This window comes from Hippocampus comes, unplaced genomic scaffold (assembly GCF_001891065.2).
Source record: "Hippocampus comes isolate QL1 unplaced genomic scaffold, H_comes_QL1_v1.1 scaffold322, whole genome shotgun sequence".
Classification (NCBI taxonomy): domain Eukaryota; kingdom Metazoa; phylum Chordata; class Actinopteri; order Syngnathiformes; family Syngnathidae; genus Hippocampus; species Hippocampus comes.
Window position 1 is genome coordinate 466,715 of NW_017805137.1, and position 17,723 is coordinate 484,437.

Consider the following 17,723-nt stretch of genomic DNA (forward strand, 5'->3'; position numbering starts at 1 on the left):
GAGGAACTATAATACATTTTAACAATGTTTCTAAAGTCAACAATGTTAGGCGCTACGACTGCCTTTTGTAAATCATATGAAATGATGCTTCATCCTTAAACCATTAAACAAGGTCAAAAAAAAATCTATGGCAGGACAGCGACTGAGGGAAATGAGTCAATGCCTCTAACCTGCAGGCCGATGGGACCAGGTGGTCCAGGGAAACCTCTGGCTCCTTCATCACCTTTCTGTCCAAACATACCCTGCTGACCTCTGGGACCAGGCTCTCCATCAGCTCCCTGGGAACCAACAGTTTTGAATATGACACCAAAACGACACAAGTTCAATAACATAGTACAGTAATGTCGTGGCAGGTTCGTTCATGACAAAACAAGGACACTTACAGCAGGACCTGGGGCACCAATGGGACCTTGAAGACCTGCTGGTCCGGGCGGACCCTAATAAACATTACAAAAAAAAAAAAAAAAAAACATATAAATGGTTCTGCATGTAAAATGCCAAATGACGTTTGTAAATGTGAGGGGAATTCCTCTGGAACCCACCTGTTCTCCCTTATCAGCTTTGCTTCCTTTCTGGCCCGGCTCGCCAACCTCTCCCTGGGAAATACACAGAAAGGTCAATTAACTGTCTCGAAGAAAGGGCATCACCCTTGACAGTCATCAAAGCGATCTAAGTTTTAGAGCTCAGTTAAGAGGCCGACCAAGGAGTTCAGCAGTGCTTAAACACTGACTGACCTTATCACCATCCTCTCCGGGTGGACCTTGTGGTCCGGCAGGTCCCGGCAAGCCCACGGGACCCTGGACGCCATCACGGCCAGCTGGACCTTGGGGACCTTTCTCACCCTAATTCAGTGAAGACATTTGTTTGCATCCTTTTTGATAGATAAGGAAAGAAACTAACGTATGAACAGATGTTCTCCAATACGTACAGGTGCCCCTTTCTCCCCAGCGGGACCTGGGGGACCTTGAGGGCCAGGTCTGCCAGACAGGCCGATTGGACCTGCTGAACCGGCGGGACCTCTCTCACCAGGAGAACCCTTCATAAAGACACAAAGAGATTAAAATAAGTCAATAATAAAGGCAAAATATATCCACAATGATATTGCCTTTGATTGGAACTTTAATGCTATCCGATCATTATATACACATATCTGTTATCAAATTTGACAGTCCATTGACCTATAGTACTTACAACAGGACCAGGTGGACCCTGGGGCCCCTCTCCTCCCTTCAGACCTGCAGGACCCTAAGGATGAAAACAAAAGAAGTACCTAGGTTATTTCCTTCAGCAATACAGTACTACCTCCGACAACATTTCACATTAAATCAAAGAGCGAGACTTGTAGACATGCTGTATATGGCATGAAACTGAAAAGAAGCACTGCAGATAGTGCCCTTACCGTGGCACCAGGTAGGCCTCTCTCGCCTGGAAAACCTCTGAGGCCGGGGGGACCATCCTTGCCAGAGGAACCCTGCGGCCCGGGGTCTCCCTGAACGCACAATCAAACATACCGCTGTAGGTCGGATGCATTTGTCGATCAAAACAACTTCATTGCGACATAGACAACGATCAATCCGATGCGAGCGGAGGCATTCAATGGCTTGGCTATTGCTCATCTTGTATTTATTGAGAATACCATTTTGGTAACTCTAAAAAGGAAAACTATAGTATAGAGTGGTGGTTTGATTTTCTTTTTGAAAGTAGGAATAATGCTTTTATTTGACTTTACACAATTAAAATTATATACATGTACAGTACATGCAATATATGTATCAGTCATATATATATATATATATATATATATATATATATATATACCACATACTGTTCTCTACATTCTATACATTTTTGTTGTTTAAATTAGGAGAAAAAAGGCATCAAAAATCACTCGTTTCAAACTGAATATTTGCAAACTTCATTTAAAAGTTCACATAGCAAGTTTTAGGCCCATTGCAAGAGTACAGTGACTGTTTTCAAGCACAATATATTGCTACCGTATTGTGATACCATATGGGGAAAACTGCAGTGATGAGAATGACATTTTCCCTTTTTTTTTTTTTTTTTTTTTAGCAGGAAAGTTTGTTCTAGCTTTGTTCTTCCCATTGGGCACACTGCAAACAGGGAGGCGCAGCCGCAGGAGAGCCGGTGGGGCTTATAAAAGGATTCAGACTCTGCTGCGTGGACTTCAGCAAAGTGTCCCTAGCATACTAAAACAGAGGCCTGAGTGAAAACGAGGGAGGGAAATGGCTCTGGGAGTAGTAAAGTGTTTAGAGTTAGCTGACAGACTTGATTAGATTGTCTGTTTTAGGGTAGATGGGGGTGGAAATGAAAGCACAAGACTGGAGAGAGGAGGGATGCAATGCAGGTTAAGTGTGACGGGGAGTTGTTTCCACAAAATGTCTTCTGACTGTCCGTAATGGGCTCTCAAATGTTGACCGAGGGAAGAATTTAACCATAGCATTTCCAGTGATATGTATTGTATCATAAAAATTGTATGTTCATTGTCCGCTGCTTCTTTTGTCAGGACTATACCCCATGGGCTCTAAATCAAGTCCGATGATAGCGACATAACACAAATGTATACTTAAGTAGGGAGGCACACCACTATTGTTGTGGAAAATTAGTTGAATGAATTACCACCATCATTTCTTGACATACCTTTGCTCCTTCTTTTCCAGCAGCTCCAGGGAGACCTTGCTCTCCGGGTGGACCAGGAGGTCCAGGGTGGCCTCTCTCACCAACAGGACCAGTCTCTCCAGTGGGTCCCTAAAGTCAAATGTATTTCAGCAGAAGCCCAAGAAGTAGATGTGACTTTGCACACAGTCTAATATCGACATGCATTCATAGATGTTTTTTATTTTTTTCGAAATCCTTTTCTTTGTTTTTTTTTTTTTTGTTTGTTTTGTTTTTTACCTGGGGCCCAACAACGCCTCCTGGGCCTGGCGGACCAGTTTTTCCTTGAAAACCCTGCAAGAAAATAGACACATTGATTAATGATAAATACACACTCCCAAAAATAAATAAAGAAATAAAATAAAATAAAATGAACTAAGAGAAATGCATTTCAGGTAAGAGTGCAGTGATTGCGTGATAGCATTACTTTGAATAAACATGGGGTTTTCCTAAGCAGCATCACTTCATCACCTACATCTCATTTTTTTTTAAATATCTTTTTAACGTGACAGAATCTCAGGAGGATGTCAGACTGCTGTCTCAAGAACAGTGTGAATGTCACCATTTGTGAAGACACACACACACACACAAAATTCTCTGGGGAGTTGGGTGGAAAATACTGAACAATTAGTTGTGAAAAAAGCTGCAGAATAAATTCACAGTCGCGCTTGATTGGTTTATGCAGCGCTGTATTCCCTTTGGATGTGCATGAACATTCTTTACCCTTCAGAGGGTACGCTACACTTTTGTGAATTTCCCACAGAAAAAAAAAATCTATAAATACTGTTGTTGCAAAATCTATTTTGATAGCACTTGTCCTCATTTGAGAAGGTGGAGCCTCTCCCTGATGACTTTGGGCTGTGAGTGGCTGCGTAAACTCTGGTCGCCAGTCAGCACCAGGACACGTCGAGCCACGAAAATCATACATTCACATTTAAACCAAAACACAATCAAGATTTTTCATTTTCATTCATGAAGAGATTCTGAGTGAAAGGGACACACAAACAGTAGTGGGAGTGGGGTGGTGCCTCGCTCAAGGACACCTTGACAACAATCACTGCACACACTCGCATCTCTCCGACAGCTATTTGCCATGTTTACAAATTTGCCGCCTCGGGACTCAAACGAGTGGCCCTACGGCTACAAATCCAAGTTCTTAGCGGTGAGCTAGTGCTGCCCCAAATTACTTATTATTTAGTGGAAACGGAGCTCCGTCTTGACTCTCTGAAAAAATCTTTATATGCAATTCCTGCAATGCAACTTGTGCTGGTGGGCCTGGGAGCCCCTCAGCATGTTTATGACTGTGATCCATCCACATATTGGACACCTGCAGAGCGTGCGCTTCAGCAATAAATCCAGGACCATAAACATTCTAATGACGAGTATGTAGTCGTTCGGATAGCAGAAACGGAAGGTATCGTATAAGGCGTTAATGTGCGAGTTTTTAGAAGAACGTCTAGCCCTCTGAGCCTTGTCCAAATGGTGATGCATTTCAAGTATGGAATAAAATTGGCGAGAGGCTCATTCAAATCAATGCGGGGATTTGGATGACCTGTGTGTCTTATGACATACAGTATGTAATAGCAAAGAATATATAATGGAAGTACTTACCGTCTCGCCACGCTGGCCTGGGTGTCCAGGCAGTCCATCCTTTCCAGGTGGTCCCTATTTGGAGGAAATGAACACTCTTATTCATGAGGTGGACACCGGTCGCCATCAGTAAAAATAAATAAATAAATAAATAAATAAATAAATAAATAAATAAATAAATATGAAGTTCCAATTGCAGCATTTTATAAGCAAGTCATATGGTGCAACAAAAGAAGAAATATCTGTCTCGACACATCTAATGACCCACATAACTATTACAGGGCTGAAAGAATTAATGGGGATGTTCCTGTGTCCCAACCATCTTCTTTTGAGTTAGACTATTTCATTTGTACGGAATTATACATATGTCTAGGTACCACTAAGGTGGATGAAGTTCTCATATCATCTGATTTTCATATATTGTATCGCCTTCAAGTAGTAAGCTACTTACAGGTGGTCCCTTTGGTCCAGGGAAGCCCACAGGCCCCTGAGGTCCTTGAGGTCCCTATAATGAATATATCAACTGTCAGACCAATGACACAGGTGTGGAAATATTGTCTCCTCCATGCAAATCAAAGATACCAAAATCGTTTCAACAAGATAGTTGATAGTCACAGCAAAAAGTGCCGTTTGAACAAATTAATGAATACCGTATAAGGTTTTGCGGTTCCTAATAATCCCCAGTGAATAAAAGGAACATTGCAATGACCACCAAGAGGGGCTTTATTAGAAAGTTCAGTCTGTTTAGTTTTAATAGAGTCATAAAAAAGTCCTCGATTTAATAAGCGATTGGAAATTGCACAATTACACAGAGGTAGTCAAGGGATGAAATAAAATAGATTGGAGAGAGAGCAATGTGAGAAATAAGGGGTCAAACATGAGCAGGGTTAACGTCTAAAAGGTACATTTAATATTAATAACCTTCAATTCAAAGTACTTTTGAAATCAACTGTTCATTCTGAGCAAGAAGCTGGATCCCAGCGATGTTCGGCCAGCACACTCCATTAGACTTCATTTTATCGACACATAAAGTGTGTGTGGATCAAGTCTTGCAGCATTCCTTAATTAACTTTTTTTTTTTTTTTTTTTTGGGAGACGGGGCGGGGGCGTCCTTTTTTTACCCGTCAAATAGTTATTTTACCAAGCACTGTAGCCATCTCAATCAACAGAAAGCAAAGGCATAAAAAGGGAACGTGTGTCACAGCAGCATTATCCAGTTGCTAAATCATATGAGCAGGTATTTTCTTACCTGCTCAAACATTGTTTTTAAGGAGGGATAGTGGTTGCCTAATCAACAAATCTAAAATTCAAAGAACAGTACTGCTAAACCGTGTTGGATCAGACTCATGCATCATGGACTTACTCTCTCACCAGGCGGGCCTGGAGGACCGTCATTCCCGGATGTACCCTGTAAGGCGCAGCAACAATCATCATCAGTCCATCTTTCCAAAGCATTCAAAAATCTTTCCGATGATCAGATATTGCTCAAAGTCGTCATTTGTCTGACTACTATTCGTTTCTTGTATGTTCTGACCATCCATCACTGAATCATCTACCTTGGGGCCTGGCTTTCCTGTTGGGCCTCGAGCTCCTCGAGCCCCACGAGGACCCTGAGAGAAAAAAAAAAAAAAGCAACATTTTATCATGAGACAACCAAAGTAGATACAACCAAATATTATATTTCAAGGTTGAGGAGCATTCATGTAACCTGGAAATGATGCATTGATTGTTACATACCGTTGGCCCCCTTTGTCCTCTTGGACCAGGTTTGCCTGCAACACCCTATTAGAGAGCGCAACAATTACTAAAACATGAGATTAAAAAGTTCATCTGTCACGACCCAGCATTGTTCATTTTGTAATACTCTTAACGATGCTGTAATGACATATAAGGGAAGAGTGCATTTCTTACCCTGGCACCTTTCTCTCCATTGGCCCCTGGGAATCCAGGGAAACCACTGGAGCCCTGTCAAAAGTGGGAGCAAAAGGATCCTATCACATAGAGCCCTTGTCCTGTGTTCATCACAAGTGTAGATTAGATTAGGCTATTAAAATGAGGAACACATCTTAAAGGAACACATGAGGATCACGTGCACTCATACACCAAGGTGTCAAAGAAAAGACAAATGAGCCAAATTGCATTTCAGGAGCAGGCGATGAAAGACCGTCTTACCAAAATGTGATGCCCAGTCAAGTTGCATTGGAAACATCAAACAAGTGCAAATATGTTGAGTCACACAACCTTTGATCATTTCATGTCATTTCCGTGAATTATTAAAACGCCATACTTACACTGATTGTATGCAATGTACGGCATTTGCTTACACTTGCACATCGTGGTTGAATGGCTCATTTTCACATTTTATTGATTTTTTTTAAGGTAGTTTGGGGTCAATCGTGAAGGTTTAAAGCAACCTTGGATAGTAAAATGAGTAATTTACCTTCGGTCCTTGTCTTCCTGGATATCCTGGCAATCCCGGTACTCCCAGTTTACCCTGGGGAATATTAAATCATGAAGCCACAATAACAAATATTTTTCAGAAATGTGTCGACGAACACTTGCCGTATTACCTTCTCTCCAGCAGGACCTATGGGACCTGACTCTCCATTGGGCCCTGATCTTCCCTTGGGACCTTCAGGACCATCCTCTCCACGAGGCCCCAACATGCCAACCTCACCCTGATGCCATATTAAGAAAAAAAAAAATGAAATGATGACCTCTTGTGACTTGGAGATGGAAGAAATTTATGAGGTGGATTAAGTCTTCCTCACCCGGTCTCCTTTGATTCCCATGTCACCTTTGAAACCTGGGAAACCATCTTCACCCTAGAACCAAACAAGAACAACCTACAGCATGTTTCTAGAATTGCTCATTGCTTCTTTGCAAGCGATCAGTCATTTCACACCTGATGTGATGGATAGTTGAGCTTTGCTTGCATCACATCTCATACGCTCATACGCACGAGGTCAATCCCATCCCTTATTCATGACAAAACCTTTACCCCGCAAGGCTCAGTAGTTTAAATCACGTGCGTTCATGATTCAGGAACTATACACATGAACGCCTGTCACTATGGTAACAACAATATCACACAGTCAGATGGTGTACTTTATCCAATAGAAGTCGTATCGATCTCAAGTGACCGGCCATCTCTGACACTTCAAAGAGTGATTCGTTGAAATTCTGCGTGGTGACACCATGCACAAAAACTTCAAACGGCTTGAGATGAAGTGAATTGTTCTTTGAAAGTGAGACGCCTTGGGCACGACAGATTCACGTTCACACAAGTCTTTGTATCCACCGGAGGAGGCCATCTTCTGACCTCTGCGAGGCAAGAGCTCAAAGGATTCAGACGGACGTGAGGAGGGCCAAGACGGGCCCGGGTTACAGAAGCTTAAGCTTGAATACAGGCGGCCTCCTCAAACTTTGTTTCAAGTGGTCTATTTCTCTCCAGAAACGAGAGAAAAGTGAAGTCGTCGTCATTGGTAGAATTGTTTCCAAAAATTCAGTTCATGATGAAAATGGTGACAAAGCTATCCCCAATTCACACAAACTGGCAAAATGCGTATGCCAGGCCAGTAGTGGGCAATGTCACTTTGCAAATAAAAATGCACCCACTGCTTTTGAAAAGCCTTTTTCAAGATGGGGGTCTAAGAGTTGGCATATGTACTTTAAACAAAGTGTCTCCTCTGCTTATATTAGTGGTGTCATAAATGTAAAGTGCTTTTAAACTCTCTTGGTATGGCAAACTGGCAATGGCCCCTTTGCTGTATTTGGTTTTGACAAGCAGCGAACACCTTTCGCATTGCTTCTTTAAAAGGATACATAAAATGATACATAAAATAACTTTATGATCTGAACAATGAAAAGCTACTTCGGTATTTACCCACAAACATTGAGAATTCACGTCCCTCACTCGGGTTACATGGTATTGAGAGCGGTTAGTATCTTGGTCTTACCTTTTCTCCCTTTGAACCTTTCAGCCCTCTCACACCATCAGCACCCTGTTGGACAGGAAACATTCATCAAATGAGGATACAATTCCGACACTATTCCTGATGCATTAAATTGCCAAAAGAGCTTGCCTTGACACCGCGAGGCCCAGGGTAGCCGATCGGACCCTGCGGGCCCACTGGACCCTGAAAGAAAAATAACGGTGCATCAAAGCTTTTGCATCCAAATATTTATACGTCGATCTGTTCTATATTTATCAAAGTTGCTTTCAATCTGGGATTCCTGACCAGGATGCCGTGACAAATTAGCCTGCAGTGAGAGATTATTAACAGTGTTATTCATTAATCCCACATATCGTTTTAGTCATCTATCTCTGGCACTGACGTACAGTGACAGGCAGATTAATATAAATGCTATTCCATAAAATGGCAGAAGAAACAAAAACGCTGCCGAGCCACCTGTTGCCATTCAAACAATAGATTATTAGCTTTGTGCACAAATAAAGAGCCATGATGAAACACTATTTGTCAGTACATTCAGATGAGGTTATTATTTCAGTATTTTATCATTTTTGTGATTTTTAAAATTTTTTATTTGGTGGTTTGCCATCTCATTTCAAATGTCAAGGGTGACTTGGCTCAATAAATTGTATCACTTTCTTTTCTTGGCAAAGGATAATGTTCTGTTCAACCAAGAAGATAATCATAATGTTGATTAACAAATCCTAAATAAATATATGGGATAGAGTCAATGTACTGATTCAGAGGTGGAGAAATAAAATAATACTAACTGCTGTGGTGTTTCCAAATGCGATGAATGTTTCTTAACATGAAAATTCGCTTACATTAAGCACATGTATTTTCTCATAATTTAACTTCATTCATCACCATTGATTATCTTTAGTACATATCATGAATACAACACAAAGTAATTCTTCAGGGTGGACTAATAAAGCAAAGTAATGACCAAAAAAGTTTAATTGTGTCATAAATCATCATTTCGGTTTATTTATTTATTTCAGATTCATCTTGGTAAAAAGACGAGACTGGTTTCCAAAAGGCACCTACTTGGGCTCCTTTTTCTCCAGGTGGACCCTCCTTGCCAGGATGACCCTTTAAAAACAAAATCAGATTAGGCAGATCACACTAAAAGTGACACAAGGAGATGTGAAATGCTCTGTCAGGATGTGTTGCTTTGTCGACATGGAATGAGAGCAAATGAATCAGTCTGAAAAATGGCAACATTGAAGCATTTCAGCCGTTTTCTGTATAATTTGCTTGTGCACCGGACTTATGAACATGAGTGACATTTAGCTCTTCAGCAATCTCAAACAGCTCCACTCAAAGAGCTGACAAGTGAGTAAGAGATACGTACGCTCAGCACCGAATACAAAGTGTTTTTTTTTTTTTTTTTCCAGATAGACAGCTCTAATGAAACAACATTCCATCTTCAGAGACATATGTAACATCACGGATGTTGAAATTTAAATCAGGCAGACCAGTTGCTGACCAGTGGACCACCGTGCCGTGCCATGAAACATAAATGGCAAAAGTTGAAGACCACAGACACAAGTCTCCACTAGGTTTCAATTTACACTGGCCAAAATAATCACAATTGAGCAAGTTTCTTCTTTATTGCCAGTTCATGTGTATGGAATATTGGTTTTCGGGATGCATGAATACAGGTGTGAAGACCACGTACAGGGGGTCCATCTGCACCAGGTAGTCCAGGCAACCCTGACCTGCCCTGAGGACCCTGCAGATGACAAAAAAAAAATATTGTGGGGGGGGGGGATTACAATAAAACATTTCCCTCCCAATGTATGCGCATAAAACTAGATGCTTGCAATTAACAAAAAGAAAAATAAATTGAATCCATACTTTTTCACCAGGAGGTCCAATAGGGCCTTGGGGACCAGGAAGACCCTACGAAGTAAACGCGTACAAAGAAATAAATGAGCCTTGGTTTCTATGACAACAAAAACACAATCAGCTGAGGAGTACTGTCAAGAGTTGAGCTGCTGGAAGAATGTTAAGCTCGTGTGTACGTGCGTATGTGTTAAATGAGGGGTGATCAGTGGACACATTAGCATTTAGCACTCATGTGAGACTGCTTGATTAAACATTTAATGTGTGCAATGATGTGTAATAAAGCTTTTTTGTGTGTGCTAACGAGTGCATGCGCACACCATTTGAGGTACTTCAGCTTGCAGCAACAGGTGTGACACCCTTGTCGGAATGCCATTAACATGAGTAGGATGCTATCACGTGAATGAACTACAAAAACACCTGTAAAATACTGCAAAAAAACCCCAGCAGGTGCGGCAGAGAAGGTTGCGTTCACTTATAGTGTCTTCAAGTGAGAAGGCTTTAAATTTCACTTTGGAATATAATACAGAATGGCAGTTTTTCCACAAGCCCCCCTCTTTGTTTTGACATAAGATTTTAAGACAGAGTGTGATTAATGACTTTACCTGAGTGCCTGAAATTCCCTGTTGGCCCGGTGGTCCTGGTTCTCCTTGTGGTCCCTAAACAAAATGAAGAATAGCACAACGTCTGCATTAAACTCCAAAATGTCACTTGGATTGTGTACGTTAATATCATCACGCAAGGAGGTGTCGTCCTTTAACAAGCGTCAAGACGGGATTTGCAAGAGTGAAGCATGGAATGTAAATATGAAAATAACGGGAATTATTCAAATTCAATGTACGGACGAGAGCAGTATTGCCCCCCAAAGTGAAAATCATCCCTCAACTTTATTGTCGACATTTTTCTGTCTCTTTTATAGGGAATTTGCCATACTCTCTTGTCCGAAGGGATCATACAACAAGTCCGAGGTAGTGATCACGGCACTTTTCAAAATGACTCGATAGGATGAGAAACAGCGCAAAATGCAAAGGATCCTTCAGACCTTTATTTATGGCAAATGCCATGACAAATATGATATCACGTCAGGGTCACATGGCTCAGTGTGAGCAAATGACGGTTCTCCTCCGTAGGTCCTTTGAGGCACGGGGATGACCTCTAACCTCACGGCCGTGAATCCCAAAGGAATGTTAACAGCCCAATGTAGACAGTGCAAAATTGCAGAAACAGTACAGCACAACTCCCGTCACAAATGATGGAGCCTTAAGAGCTGAGAGGAAACATTTGAAAGACAAACAGAGACAGTGTTATCTTCTTACCATGTTTCCTTTTGAACCTGGAGGTCCATCAACTCCAGCAATACCCTGTGAGGGACAATTAGGTAAAAAAAAAAAAAAAATGAGGAAAAGTACAAACCTGTGACCGATATCATTCAGCGATCAACTAAAGTATTGTAAGAATGATGGTGATACATACAGGTGAGCCAGGAGGGCCAGGGGAACCGCGAGGTCCCAGGAGACCTCTTGGACCCTACAAAGAATGAGAAGAAATCAATCATTAATCATACAAAAAAAAAAAAAAGAAAAAGAAAATGTTGATGCTACATCGGAAAAACATGTGACCCTGGTGGACACTTTTGGTAAAGCATGATGAAACACACTATCAGACATGCATTCATTTTGAATAGAGTATAAACATTTGGGACGCTCAGAATATGTAATAATAGTGAAAAAGTTAAAAATAAAAATCAAGTCAAACGTACACTCTCCCCAGCCAACCCTCTGGGTCCGATCTCTCCATCCTCACCCTGTCGAGAGAAATAGACATCAGTTTGTTTTTTCGTGAATTCAAGATTTAATAAGAACATAACAAAATAATACAAACCCCCCATACAAAATAGAACACGTGATCTGTGACACTCAGCATTTCAAACTCAATTTCTGTTTTTGTCGAGCAAAATGGTAGTGAACCAAACATGGTCGAACGTAGTTACAGCATGTATTGAAAGGCCGAGTAGTGGGGAAAACTTCAACATGGCCGCCCTCCTCCCTCCTTCATATTGTCTCTGCCATAGATTGATGCGACTCAAAATTGTAATGAATGACTTCAGTTTAGTGTTTTTTTCCTCCCCTTTCTTTTCTCTAACTCAGCCTGGATCTGTATTAAAAATAAGAAGTACTTACTCTCTGTCCATCCTCTCCAGGAGAACCTGGCGGTCCCATTGGTCCTGGCTCACCCTGACAAAAAGAGGAAGTTTCATGTTGATAACCCGTAATCCTTTCAAGAAACGTACAGAAGGAATAATAGTATATTCTGTTGTTTGTATTCGGTTCATAATGCAGTTCAAATTGGAAAAACCTTTCATGTGGATTTGAGTTTCAAAAAGGAAAAAAAAATCACTTTGAGGAAAAAATTACAAATATTCGACAAAAGGAAATGTTACCCTGTGCCCTTTTTCACCAGGCAGTCCGGGGAGCCCATCAAAGCCTCGGTCACCCTGTTTCAGAACGATAAGACTGTCAACTCACAGCACCATAAGTGTGCTATTGCGCCATTTGTTGAACCACAAATGTGAATATATTGCACAATAAGTGCTAATGGTATTTGGTACTTTGCTGCCTGGCTCTCCGGGCATTCCACGTGCTCCGTCGGCTCCGGCACGACCCTAGAAACACAAGTTACTTTGAGCATATACGTACTGCAACAAAGTGTAGCAATTTTACCATCAGGCGGTTTGTAGGATTTTGAGCAAATTAAATAAAACACATGCATTGTGTTTTGGTGAAATTTGTCATTTCAAAGTAAAAGATTTTTTTTTTATTGTGTTCAAAAAACATCAACTAATGTCTCCAGTTTGAGTCACTCATTCATATTAGGCTGTTTTATGTTCATTCGTAATCAATTACGCTTGGCCCGTGACACAAATTGGACCCGCACGTCCCCGATTCGCTTTCTGACTCGCTTTGACATTTTCAGACAGATTAAATAGGGCGGCAATTGATCCGAGGATTGGAAGCTGCACGGGCCTTTAAGCACTTATCAAGCGATTGTTTGTTGGGTTGTAAATAATCCTCTCAGCGTGTGAGCAGCAGGTACAAACAAATCCACACACAACAAACACGGAGATTCGAACAAGCGCCTCAGTGAGAGTACCGGGGTCATTGAGTTCACTCACCCTCTTGCCAGCTTTTCCGGTTTGTCCTGGTGGCCCTTGGATGCCACGGGGCCCCTTGGAGACACATGAGAAACCCCTCAGTCACAAACAGTGTCCTGGAGTGGCTTCCAGTTCCCATTTGCTGGTTGAAACACAAGCTTCTCACCTGAGGACCAGGATCTCCACTTTCGCCTTTCAGTCCAGTTGATCCAGGTAGACCCTTGACAGGAGACAGAATAAATTCAACAAGCTGGCTATCACATTGTCACCCTGGCACTTTTCTCCAACAACGGGAGGGTTTGGTCAACTCGAACCACTAGGGGGAAGTGTTTAGCTACAATAAATCCCTTTGGAATGGGCCTCAACAAGATTGACATGTGCTTGAAGACTGCAACCAAAGACGTCCTGTAAATACGAATACAATCTTCAAACTATTTTTCCTAATTCAAATCTGTCTATATACGTGGTTGTTGCATGCGTATTCGATACAGCCCCATGAAGCCTTAGAAGTAACAAAATCAGGGCACACAACAATGTTTTGTATGTTAAATAATCTAAAGGTGACTCAAAACATGATATAAAGAAAGATGCTTTTGGAGATGATTACACTTGGACTGCAACCAGTGAAAGGCAGATTTCACAGAGGCATTGTGGGTGTGCTTTTGGCAGCAGATAATGAGTGGATCGTGTATCAACAAGCCCAAATGAGAGGTGGGGGCGGGGGGTTAGAGAGAAGTGCATTTCCCAGGCAGCTTTTAGCACCAAGATAGTAACAAGCAGGTGGTATGCATGCTGACACTGAGCCCCAAAATGCTGATGCAACAACTTTTTCATACAAACGATCCGGTTGGAACTTTGCAGCAATGCAATGATGCACCTCACGCGATTGCTTAATTTAAGTGGAATGGAAATCGTGCCATAAAACTTGTCAAGCCACAGTAAAGTAAAACATGTTGAGAAAAGGACCTCAATTCTGAACATGTTTCATTGCAATTACTTTTGTTGCATGTACCTTGGGGAAGTTTCACGGTTCCGGGATGATATTTGTGAAAAAAAAAAAAAGTCATTGAAGTGAGTCATTGAAATAAATTACTCACCACTGGCCCCGATCTTCCTGTCAACCCCATCGGCCCTGGGGGGCCCCTCATAGCCAGCTGCAAGATAAATACCAAATTAATCATCATGAAGATGATTCATATGCTGTATCTATCTAGAAGCTTTTAACACAAATTTCTGTCTAGCTATCACATTTTAACCCAGAAAAAAAATGCTAACATGCTTTTATAAATTTGTAGATATCATTTTCATTATACTGATATAGCTGTGTACATAATTTCATCGTCATCATATTTCATTAAAACCTTATCATGAAACCTTTTGACAAAATATGTATGTTGTAAAAGTTGTGTATTTGTTATGAGCTTGAGTTTTAGGGATATTTTGCTATTTTTACTCAATGCAAAGTGAAAGCCATTATTCCCACCTAAATTCACCCGCAAAAAGCACGTCATGTTTTCCAGTCTTTCACTTCATATCCTTGTCCACTTACTCTGGCCTGGGAAAGGATGGCCTGAGCTTGGGCTTCTTGGGCCGACACCACCGGACCTTTCTCACCATCGCCGCCAAAGCGGAACTGTTACACACAAATATACGCACACAAAGGCCAAGAAAAGGTTCATCGGTGCGTTAGTAATTGTCCCTCATTATACGAGGGGACAAAAATGACTCTGGTTGAAGTGTTTAAATGTTGGTCGAACCTACCGGCAGCATCAGCATGGTACCAGGGGGCCCAGGCAGGCCGTCAGCACCGGGCAAACCAGCACGACCGGGAGGACCCTAAAGTGGATCGCATTTAAAGAATAATAATACATGAGTCACTGTCAAACATCAAGTGAGGGAAAATAAAGAGTTGAATTGTGGGGCTTTGAGTAAATGAGTGGACGCTAATTGTTATTAACAGTGTCACCAAATGCAAATACAGCACTCCATGGTGAGGAACTTCATCAAGTATATCTTGTTTTAATTTAAATTCATATTGTGAAGTCTTGAGCAGGCCCCCCGTACAAGGACAGCAGGCCCCTTGATAGAATGCCGCAATAGTGCATCGATAAGCCAACAGAGTGGCTGAAGCCAATGTCATGTCGGCCACTTCAACACAATGCCAAGCACTCAAACGAGGTAAATAGCTGTCGATTTGATACAGCAGCTCGCGAGACTTTTCACTGTACAACAATTTGATTTGACGTGACAAAGACATTTTTGAGGTATTGTGCAAACGCAGCAGTTTTGACCTCCGGGTCTCCTAACCGATTAAGTGATTAGTATGCACACACACTGAAATCCTGTGCAAGATGTAATTAACTTCAGCAGTTGCTGAGATCATAATTAACTTAAAACAACATGCAAGTCAGAAATGCGTTTCACACTTCAGGACAACAATAGGCTAATTGCTGACCGTGTCACCAGCGTCAGAATTTTGGCGTCCACATTTTCGCATCACAGTGGGAATGGTACAGTTGTGGTGGGCACGATATGCACTTGTACAACATTCAACATACAAGAGCATACACTGCTATAAAGTCCCCAAAGATAACTTTCTGGACAAGAGGAGTCTTTTTGCAAAATTTTGCAAAAATCACCCCTCCCACAACCCTCAAAAAAAATATATATATAATAGATAAATAAACTCACTCTGTCACCAGGATCTCCAGCAGCACCAGGTGGCCCTTGTAGGCCTGAGGGACCAGGAAGACCCTTTTCAAAGACAACAGTAAGTTAGCCGACAAATAGCATATTTCTTTCTATAGTCATATATACTCACAGCTGGACCAGGGGGTCCTGGTGGTCCTTCAATCAGCATGCCCTTGAAAAAACAAATATTGTTTCACCACCACAAACACTAGCAGTAGAAAAACAGAGCGTAAAAACAAAACGGGTTGACTCCGAGTCATTGGATTTGACACGACAGCAAATCTTTCCAGAAATAAATGATTGGGTATTGCGAGTCCCTGATCACCAAATTTGGGGGTCTTACAGGTTCAATCACAGCGGGCTCGCCCTTCTCTCCCTTTTGGCCAAAGGTTCCTCCAGCTCCAGCAACCTGAGGTTAGAAAGACAGCAAAGAGGTAGACATTTTGCTCAGTCCGTCAAGACTGTATACTGGGTGTCATGTATTGTTTATACGTGGGCGCCAGAGGGAGGATTTAAGTGCAACACTTGGGAGTGAAATGACTAAACAGGCATATGTTAGTGATATGTGGAGCAGGGGGGGGTGACCCCTGGACGAGTGCGCTTGATGTGGAGCAATACAGTGACTGCATTGGCATTGTGCAGGGTGGCTAACGGTGATCATCTAGAGCAATATCTGATGTCGAGCAAGCTATTCCAGACGTGCAAACCCCGGAGACAGAAAAATAAGGGGAAATGCATTCACATTCGTATTTGTGCGCAAACCAATTTGGATTCAATTGTTGGTGATGGTGTTTCTGGATGACAGTTGTCTGAATGGTTGAGGATTATGGGTGGGGGGTCACTTCAGACTCATAGAGAGTAGAATTAGAGGTTGGTGACCCACTTCATGTGGAATTAATGGCCGAATTGGGCGTATGTCACAGAGAGTCTGCTTGGTGAGCCAAAACAGATCTTGATGATAGATTATTAATCTATCGCCAAGATCCTGGAGGTGCGCCTGATTCGTTAACGGGGGTCTACTTAGACGGGTGGCGGTTTGGTGTGGAGAGATGTCAAAACAAACAAGATCATTTGGAATGCTACGCTTTCAAGGTCAGAATCTACAAAGTGAAGCATTCTGTTGTGACAAACCCAAACAATGAGATGCACGTGTCATGTGTCACTCTTAGAAGTCAATCAAATCACCAGCAAACCATCAGTAGGATCGACGTCACACGCAGCATGCCAGTGATTCATTATTCATGCCCACTAGGAAAGATGATAACCGGAAGATAGAATAAGCCCCTAAAACGTGCACACATGCACACACACCCCTCGGCCTTCGAGTCTGGGTGCGAATACTTACGGCGCTCTGGGAAACGTCCGTTTCAGCAGCCACCCCAGGCCCCAATTCCTCGTCATAGGCGGCAGTAGATTTAGAGGGGGTGGGGCCGTACTCATCATATGCCCCATAATCATACAACCTGTTGTCAACCTCTCCCAAGTCATACTCCTTTAGGTCATCATATTCCTTCAAGTCATATGCTTCCGCGCCAGCGTCCACGTTTTCCGCCGTTTCTGGGACAACGGCGGGCTCCGGCGTAACGGGAGGGGCTTCGGTGACATAGACACCGACAACATCCTCCTCCACAGCCTTGGGTTGTTACAAAAGCGAAGAAGAAAGGAAGCAATGGCCAGCAGAATGTTAGTTAAGCAAATGGTGAACCTTTTTTTTTTTTTAGAAGTGATCAGAGCATTTGCAAATGTATTGGTATCATTAAGAATGGTAACACCTTGAGTATTCAAAGGAAAACAGC

The 17,723-nt window shown here is 42.1% G+C and overlaps 1 protein-coding gene across 5 annotated transcripts in view; it reads right to left on the bottom strand.

Moving 5' to 3' along the window:
- Positions 1-17,723, bottom strand: part of col11a1a (collagen, type XI, alpha 1a) — a 43,902-nt gene that overhangs the window by 10,357 nt on the left and 15,822 nt on the right. For 4 of the 5 annotated variants that reach the window (XM_019867143.1, XM_019867142.1, XM_019867141.1 and 1 more), the window contains 38 exons: positions 16,271-16,336; positions 16,058-16,099; positions 15,928-15,990; positions 14,998-15,072; positions 14,786-14,869; positions 14,334-14,390; positions 13,403-13,456; positions 13,258-13,311; positions 12,694-12,747; positions 12,526-12,579; positions 12,266-12,319; positions 11,845-11,889; positions 11,559-11,612; positions 11,402-11,446; positions 10,691-10,744; positions 10,098-10,142; positions 9,919-9,972; positions 9,285-9,329; positions 8,349-8,402; positions 8,223-8,267; positions 7,035-7,088; positions 6,834-6,941; positions 6,704-6,757; positions 6,175-6,228; positions 6,001-6,045; positions 5,820-5,873; positions 5,627-5,671; positions 4,715-4,768; positions 4,285-4,338; positions 2,914-2,967; positions 2,659-2,766; positions 1,400-1,489; positions 1,192-1,245; positions 929-1,036; positions 735-842; positions 543-596; positions 384-437; positions 171-278 (listed from right to left, as the gene is read on the bottom strand). In XM_019867143.1, the coding sequence (XP_019722702.1) occupies positions 171-278; positions 384-437; positions 543-596; positions 735-842; positions 929-1,036; positions 1,192-1,245; positions 1,400-1,489; positions 2,659-2,766; positions 2,914-2,967; positions 4,285-4,338; positions 4,715-4,768; positions 5,627-5,671; positions 5,820-5,873; positions 6,001-6,045; positions 6,175-6,228; positions 6,704-6,757; positions 6,834-6,941; positions 7,035-7,088; positions 8,223-8,267; positions 8,349-8,402; positions 9,285-9,329; positions 9,919-9,972; positions 10,098-10,142; positions 10,691-10,744; positions 11,402-11,446; positions 11,559-11,612; positions 11,845-11,889; positions 12,266-12,319; positions 12,526-12,579; positions 12,694-12,747; positions 13,258-13,311; positions 13,403-13,456; positions 14,334-14,390; positions 14,786-14,869; positions 14,998-15,072; positions 15,928-15,990; positions 16,058-16,099; positions 16,271-16,336 (2,358 nt within the window). Of the gene's footprint in view, positions 1-170; positions 279-383; positions 438-542; positions 597-734; positions 843-928; positions 1,037-1,191; positions 1,246-1,399; positions 1,490-2,658; positions 2,767-2,913; positions 2,968-4,284; positions 4,339-4,714; positions 4,769-5,626; positions 5,672-5,819; positions 5,874-6,000; positions 6,046-6,174; positions 6,229-6,703; positions 6,758-6,833; positions 6,942-7,034; positions 7,089-8,222; positions 8,268-8,348; positions 8,403-9,284; positions 9,330-9,918; positions 9,973-10,097; positions 10,143-10,690; positions 10,745-11,401; positions 11,447-11,558; positions 11,613-11,844; positions 11,890-12,265; positions 12,320-12,525; positions 12,580-12,693; positions 12,748-13,257; positions 13,312-13,402; positions 13,457-14,333; positions 14,391-14,785; positions 14,870-14,997; positions 15,073-15,927; positions 15,991-16,057; positions 16,100-16,270; positions 16,337-17,272; positions 17,561-17,723 lie in introns of all 5 variants that reach the window. The other variant, XM_019867138.1, reaches the window with a different exon arrangement.